Source organism: Lycium barbarum, chromosome 1 (genome assembly GCF_019175385.1).
Source record: "Lycium barbarum isolate Lr01 chromosome 1, ASM1917538v2, whole genome shotgun sequence".
Lineage (NCBI taxonomy): Eukaryota > Viridiplantae > Streptophyta > Magnoliopsida > Solanales > Solanaceae > Lycium > Lycium barbarum.
Window position 1 is genome coordinate 166,396,428 of NC_083337.1, and position 8,425 is coordinate 166,404,852.

General features: G+C 32.1%; 1 protein-coding gene across 2 annotated transcripts; it reads right to left on the reverse strand.

Annotated features, from left to right (window-relative positions):
- Positions 1 to 2,202: 2,202 nt before the first annotated feature.
- Positions 2,203 to 3,916, reverse strand: LOC132605589 (dof zinc finger protein DOF3.6-like). 2 transcript variants are annotated; one of them, XM_060318728.1, is made up of 2 exons: positions 3,585 to 3,916; positions 2,203 to 3,378 (listed from the first exon to the last, which is right to left on the reverse strand). In XM_060318728.1, exons 1-2 carry the CDS (start codon positions 3,633 to 3,635, stop codon positions 2,467 to 2,469), a joined length of 963 nt encoding a protein of 320 aa, XP_060174711.1. In that variant the 5' UTR covers positions 3,636 to 3,916; the 3' UTR covers positions 2,203 to 2,466. The 2 variants fall into 2 exon arrangements, with proteins under 2 accessions (XP_060174711.1, XP_060174718.1); XM_060318735.1 differs by having other exon boundaries at positions 3,504 to 3,586.
- Positions 3,917 to 8,425: the final 4,509 nt, after the last annotated feature.

The following is an 8,425-nucleotide window of genomic DNA, read 5'->3' on the forward strand; positions in this document are numbered from 1 at the left end:
CCAAACACTCAAAATGATGAAAACAGTGTAGAAAAAGCTAAAGGTGTATGAGGGGAACAGAATAGCAAAAAGATAATCATATCACGCTTATCCATGCCCGAAGCTGGGCCGCATAAAAAGCACAAATTCATGCATTACATACATTAGCCTTTAATTTGTTAGCTTTGATTTTGTTGCTTCCACTCCTATATATGTACTAATAAATCCCCACATTACAACCCTGCTATTGAAACAACAAACCCCTCTTTGATAATTGATAATACCTATAGAAGAAAAACGTTTGAAGGGTTTCATTTCTTTCTTCTTCGAGTATCTCGTTTTGAGGATGGAACATGAGACATGCATAGGCGAATCCTAGTTTATTCCTTATTAACAAAAACAAAAAGACTAGCCTAGTTTATTACTTCGTCGCCCAACTTATATGACAAAATTTGACCAGGTAAAAAATATAAAAAAGAAAGATTTTTTTTTTATATTTGTTATCTAAATCAAGTTATAGACATTAATGTATAAGTCTATAAATCGTTTCATTAAAAATAAAACGAGAAATTTAGAGTTAAATTGTTGCAAAATAAAATTCTAAGGCATACTAAAACAAAGTACTACACATAAGGGGATTGTAGTTCACTTGAATATTAGTGTTTTTTTTTTTTTTTGGTTTAAATATAGAGTGTAGATATATACGTATAAAAATTTATTTAAATTTCAACATATACTTAGTTTTGAACTCATATTGTCAAAACTGCAATGAATTCAAAGGTAGGAACATAAATGAACTGATCAAAATTTAAAATTTGAATAAGATTCAACGTGGGAGTAAGAAAGATCGAGTTGGGGTAAACTAAAGCTTGCTTTTTTGTGATAATATATAGTATCAGCTTTATATTTCCACCTAAGGTTAACAGACTAAGGGGGGCCTTATCGCTTTATTCAAAACCCTCGTTGCTCGAGATGTAGCATTGGCCATTGCAAAAGCAAAAATTCTTCCCTCTGGACTTCCTTTATCTTTTTAGACCACCTTTGTATTTTTACTAGTACTATACTTTTTTCCCTGTTCATATAATTATGAATCTTTATGATTATTTTCCTCCAAATTATCTCTTTAAAAAATTCAAGCTAACGACAAAGAATACTAAATATTGAGAGACCTTTGACCTAGGTAGCTAGACTGCTAGAGTTCATTTTGCTGCATGAATGAACGTGGGGGTGATATCATATCAATGATAGTATTAATTCTCGTTCTTCTCTTTAACGGAAAATGATGATGACACTGGGATTATAATGAGAGAATCCTCCTTTTGCTTCTTTTGATTTTTCTGTGATTGGATTTTCTTGTGTTTTGGGTACATGTGGTTACATTTGCATGGTTTTTAGTGGAACTTTGGCGTTTCCTTTGTTTGACTAATGCTTTAATGTTCTTCCTTTTGTTCTTTGCTAAATCTTGTCAAGCACCACTTATCCCACTCACAACCGACAAGGAATCTTACTTGTCTATTCCTATCATATAAAATATCATTTGTAAAATTCAATCATATGAAAATACCATGCAGAAATTTTAGAATTTAATCCAACCACATATATATACAGAAGTAGCACCCTAGCTAAGAGTATATCACCATATATAGCAACTGTTGCATACTCCATGGAAAGTCAAACTGTTCGCCCTAAATTCTGAATTCATAATTGTATGGTAGTAAACATGTAAAAGTTAAACTTGTCAAGTTAAAAATCATAGATTCGATTGTGATAATAATATAAAAGATCATATCAAAGTGGAACTTACAAGTACTTCAACCCTGATCACAAGATCAATTCTGGAAAAAGTCAACTATGTTGCTCGGACTCTCCAAAAATATCACACTCATTTTGTTAAAATTGCATTATTTTTTGAGAAGCTGACACGCATCCGACACATCTTTTGAAGAGTCCGAGCAACATAATAAGTGAGTGATGAAACACTTAAGCTAGCATCAGTAAGTAACGTGGATTAGTTCGTTTCAAATAATGAAAATTGAAATCGACGAGGTTATATAACTCCATCAAACAAGAAAAATGGATGTAGTAGTGTACTTTTTACTCAAGGGATACAACTTCATACAAGGTGATACTGAGAATATCACTGAACTCAAAAAAGAGACACTGAGATATATACGTGGTAATCACCTAGGGTTGGGATCGTGAAATGAGTTATATAATCACAAATCAAACAACTACAAGATACTTATATTTTATGGAAACAGATTATAATGTCAGAACCCAAATTAATGAAACTCACATACAGCTTCACACACCTTCTAAAAGAACATCCAGTAAAATTACAAGTGATGACCAAGGAAACAAAGATTAAAAACATAAATATGCCCGTATACCATACTAAATTAGACCCAACACATACAACATTTTAACCCTTCAGTCAAGTACATAAATTGACTTACATGAATGAAGCTCATGAGGAACTTAATCAAATCAAAGGAGATGGCTGGCAGAAGAAGAGGAGTTGAGTCCAGAAAACCCTGTCCATGCGTTTCCACCCCAATACTGATTATTATTTTCCATAGTCCCCAAAAACTGTTTTGTCGAATTTAAACCTTGATCATCATGAGAAATATTATTCCCAGATGATGATTCAATTCCTTCACCGTGTTGAAAAGGGTACAAATTTGTGTTCGCTGCCAAAGATGGCAATCTCCACTGATGGTCAGATCCTCCAGAGGGTGCAGATAAATTGTTGCTATTATTTGTATTGTTACCCCCTATTTGAAATCCCATTTCTTGACCAAGCGCGGCCCCATTGTTGTTTGTTGAGACCAAAGAAGGAGGATGAAATCCACCATAGTGATGATTTAGGTTTTGGAAGGCCGCCATGAGGGGAGTCAACTGTGTCGATTGCTCGTGTGGAAAGTGGTGGCGTCCATTAATTATTTCCGTGTTGCAGCTTGAAGGACTTGCACTTGTTGAAGTGGAAGCAGTACCTATTTGTCTCTCACCAGTACTATTGTTGTTACTGCCAGCGGTCTTTGTGCTGTTACTATTACTGCTTTTGCTTCTCTTGTTTCTCCGGCATCCTCCTCCTACCGGAACGCTTCTCAAGGCACCCCCTCTAGTCCAGTAACGACGACAGGTCTTGCAGAAGTGCCTTGGTTGTGAAAGGTTGTAGTTGTTGAAGTAGCAAAACTTAGTGTTTGTTGAATCACACCTTGGACACTTTAGTCCAGCTTCTGGCAGTGGAATCTTTGCTAGCCGGGCTCGATCTACCATGGAGCCAGGTCTGATCGAGCCCGGACTGGCCACCACCTGCATAGGTGGGGGCTGCAGAGTCTGAAGCTGGGGATTTTCTAGCCCAGGGTTTCCAGCTTGCTGATGGTCTGACTGTTTTAACTGAAAAACATCAAGAAGAGGAAAAAAGAAGCAAAGTTAGGGAATTTAATTCACTAACTCTATATAAGTAGTCATCTATACCTAGTATATTCAAGAACAAGACTAGTAGAGAATATGAATATTACTCTTATCTTTTTTCTTTTCTTTTTCTCTTTTTGAATGAAGAAGATATGTATGAGTGGAGGATTAAAGATTTAAATCCATACCTGATGCAAATTGGGATGATCTAGATAAACAGGAAAAGATGAGAAAACCATAGTTTCTTTCTTTGATCTCTTTGATCTTTATCTCTTTTATAAAAGTTTGATGAGTTTTTTGGAAATATGTGGTGGAGAGAATCACACTAAAGAGAGGAAGGGAATACCAGAGCCCCAATAAAAAGAAAGGAAAAGAGAAGAAAGAAGATGAAGGCAAAAATTAAAAGGGGGAGCTAGCATATAGAGAGCTTTAATTTAGTTTAATTTTTTTCTCTTTTTGTTTTTACTACTATAATTTTTAGGGTTTTGTAATTTGAGTGGGGGGAAGTTCCTTCGCATCTAAGCTTTCTTTGTTGATACCCTTGGACTACATAAATAATATTAGTGCTTGGTAAAAAGTAAGCGTAGTGACTCTATTATATCAGCTATAGTAGCTTTTGTGGTGGGATCCTCTCATACGTATTTGAATTCTAAATGGGGCAGTCAATGGATCATTGCAGCTACATAATGATATTCTTTGGACCCATTTTTTTTTCAAGTTGTTTGGGATAGATAATACTGTTAACTAAGAAATGTTACTACTTTTTATGGTACCTTGGGGTAATTAGCTCAACAGTTAGGTTTCTTCTCTTCATGGATCCTCTCTTTTTCTGCTTTATGCTCTTGTCTGTTTGAGTTGATGGGTAGCTTTCTTTAATCGTCCCACATGCAATTTGATATGTCACTTAAAGTAATCAAATGTGGAGATACGTTCTATACTCAAACATCTCAACTGTAAATCTTAATTGAGTTTAATTTATATACAATGGCAGTATAAATAATTTCGTACATCATTCTAAAAAATATATACTATATAATTAAGTAATCTTTAGTAAAAGAAAAAGTGGATTTATAATCTTGAAAAGAGTTTAAGTTATATTTACCGTCGATGTACGTTACTTGTTGTAAACAGATAACCTATCTTATTTTCATGATTACAAATATCACATTTTAAGTAGGCTTACTGTATAAATGTTCTTTGGCTAGAATGATAGTGTAAAAAATCCTTACACTAATGGTATATATAATAAACTAAGCGGGTATAGTTAAACTCATCTTAATTCTAAGGTTAGTACCAAGTACCAGCATTTTGTGGAGCTCAAACCTCGGTGATCATCGAAAGAGAGAGGAGAGGGGAAGACACCAGTACTGGTCTAGGATTCCCAGTAGCTAATGGTGAGAGAAATATATAACTTTAATCAAATAAATAAAGAGCAGTCGTAATATTATTTATCAACATTTGATATAAAAATTTGGGAACTTCAGTAAGTTCAATATTTAAATGCATCTTAGAATTAATACTAATTTATCGAATTTTGGATTAACTCAACTCTAAAAATTAACTCAGTAAGAGTTGTCGAAAACCATATAAGGTTTGAAGACCAAATTGTATCCGTCTTGTATTGTAAGTTTCCAAAGCTTCAAATCTTTTTAGCTAGTTCTCCAGAATTTCAAGAGAGCTAAAGAAATAATAGCACTGATATTAATAATATTTTAAAAAATAAATAAAAGTGTTCGAAGTTCTCAATCCCGACCCTAGGTTCATTGACTAAAAGAAACAGCTTTTTTGAAATGTCATTTCTCTCAACTTTTGTTGCTACTGTAGTTATTGAGTTATTGTTACATCAACAAACAATGGACATCCTCTCTTTTTTTTTCTTTTTTTTCTTTTTCCGGTAAACGGACATCCTCTCTTACTAATATTATTGTTTGCTAGAATGGCTCGATTTTCAATACAATCTCAATAAGGTAATTGTCCCCAAAATCGTGTTACTAATCGAATTGTGATAATTAATTTGCCGACATTACCTTCGGAAAAACCGGTCTAGGCCTTTGATTTATACCAAAGAGCATATAGCTGAGTTCTAGTTTGTGTTCAGCTCATGCTTGAGCCTTGATCTTCTGGGCTTATCTCTAGACATTCAATTAAGTTGTTAAGTCTGAATAATTCTCCTATTGCCAAAGGGAATGACGATTATGGTGGAAGGATAACAGTTTTATTTCTAATAGCAACAAGATAAGTACATAGCTATAAAATTCAAAATAAGAGATTAAGAAGGTGAACTTGATGTCATATATTAAAGGTGGTCTTTCTATCTTTCATTTTTATTCGATTGCTGTCATATACTTTAACAATCAACATCTAATTGGAAAATGGACGCACTTTGGTTTGAAGTGATTTGCCCAACACTATACTTCTTATTTCAGGCATTAACCTTAGGGAAAAAATCGTCAGATGTGTTTGGTATAATGAAGGAAAGTATTTTTCATGGAAAATGTTTTCCTAGAAAAACTTTATTGGAAAACAAGTGAATTTCTTATTTATTTTCTAATGTTTGGTAAGTAATCAAAAAATATTATCCCAAAGACATTTATATATAATTTAGCAAACCGCAATGGGGGTGGGATGGATTGGAGAGTTTTTTTTTTTTTTTTTGGGGGGGGGGGGGCAAGGGGGTGGTAGGGGTAGATGGTCAAGGGGTGGGGGTTGGAGGCGTTGGGTGGGTGGGGAGGAGACAATCAATTTGAAATGTCACTTGTGGAACTTGTTTTTCCTACTTCCATTGGGGAAGTCATTTTTCTCGTTTTAGATAAACTTATTTTTCTAGAGAAAATATTTTTCAAAACATATTGACCAACCAAACATGAGAAAATTGGAAAATAGTTTCAGAAAATATTTCTCTCCATAGAAAACAGACCCTTAGATTGAAAATTGAATACTACTACTTCGTGGAAGCGTTTTACCTCTCTTAATGTCTTCCTAGAGCTAAACCGGACAAAAATACAGAAAAAAACTCATGTAAATTAATTTCGAAGCTCATTCTCAAAATGAATCAAATTTGTAAACCTAACTGTCTGATGATTTGATGCATTTACATTTCTAGCGAGAGAAGCAAAGGCTTATGAACACACTTAATTGATGCAAATTATGGAAATTAGAAAACAGATTTTCACAACTTAAAAATAGAAATTAGCGACAAGACAAATTCTATAGCTAAACAACAGAATTCGTCGCTAATTCTATTTAGAAACAGATTATCAAAAAACTTGTTAGTTATGAGCAATTTAGCGATAGATTAGTGACGAAATTTAATTATAGCTAATTACTTCTTCTTTTTTGTAGTGGGATTACAAAACCAAGGGGGAGTCAATTATGTAGGCCTTACATTTTGTATTTACTTAAACAAAACAAGTTTTGTATTTTATTTTAAAAGAATTTCTTTTAAGAAAATATTCATAAAATGAATTTGCTACAAATAAATCAAAACAAGAAGAATGAAAGTACCATTGGAATCACAAAAAAATTACTGTTATAAAGCTAAATAAGAAGGGAATCTGTCTATGAAATGATTCCTAGATTTTACATACCCTGCCGTAATTAGCTCAAATGATCTTCAGAGTTAATGAAATCTCATTTTAACAGTTAAAAGTTAAGACTCTAATTTGAATTCCGTCAAGATATAATGTACTTTATTCTTAGTAGGGTGACACAGTGCAATTTTTGCAATTTTGGGTCAAATCAATTTGAACAGTAAAAAGCACTGTTTCCATTCTCCCAAACCGAATCAAAACATTTATAGATTTCCTAGAATTGTCTTCAAATATCACTTTTATTTATTTTAAAATTAGAATATCATTCAATTGTCATTATTTTTTTCTAAATATACTAAATACACAAGACCCTTCTTTTCTCCTAGTTGACATGTCATGTTATATAAAATTCTACATTTTTTAATAATAAATTTATTTAGCTCGTCAAATTCATTTAACTCAACTCAACCCAAAGTCATTTAACCAAACAATTAATATTTCTTCTTTTTAGTTTGATTTTGATTTTTGGGGTCTATATATATATATATATATATATATATATATATATATATATATATATATATATATATATATATTTGTTTACTAGTTAGTAGTATTATTTTACACTATAAATATCTGAATTCTAGAATATTTTTTTATTTTAACACATAAAATCAGTGGATGCACCAAAAAAAGAAGATACAAGAACAATGGACATAGAAAGAGATATAGAAATGTTTAATTAGATTCAATAATTGATAAATTATTAAAGAACGAAAACAATGAAATTACAATTTGCGGGTTACCGCAAGCAACTCCCCCTAAGAATTTTCTTTTGTTCTCTTTTATATTCTTACCATTAAATAGATAACTTAATTTTGATGTTTTTTTTTTTTTTATGTTTTCTAACCGGTTTAAATGGGTATAAGACACGAGTTGTGTGGTTAAAGATGAGTTTAGATTGGGTTGAGTTAAATGGATTTGATGAGTTAAATAACTGAATTATTAAAAAATGGAATTTGATGTGACATGGCATGCCCATTAGAAGAGAAGGGGAATTTTGTGTGTTTAGTATATTCTGAGGAAAATGATGATAGTTGGGTGATATTCTAGTCCTAAAAAAAACAAAAGTGATATTTGAAGGAAATTCTCAATACATGAATGGCCTTTTATGGAATTTACTCCAAAATTTATTCTTAGAAGTTGGTTCTATTTTGTTTACAAAATGAATCATACTTTGCAACATTTTTAATGTCTTAATGGGAAAAAGTTTTCAAGTGTCGTATTTTAGATATTTATTTATAGTACTAATTTCGTTCCATTTATATAACGCTTTTTAACTTTGAATTTTTCAGTTTATCCTTAATGCATAATATGCTTTTTTAATTATAAAATTTAAAAAAGAAAAAAGAAAAGAAACTTTTAATACATACTATATTAATTTAGAAGTTATGATCGTAAGTCTGTCTATGAGAGTGCCTTTTTTCATTCTTTTTAGA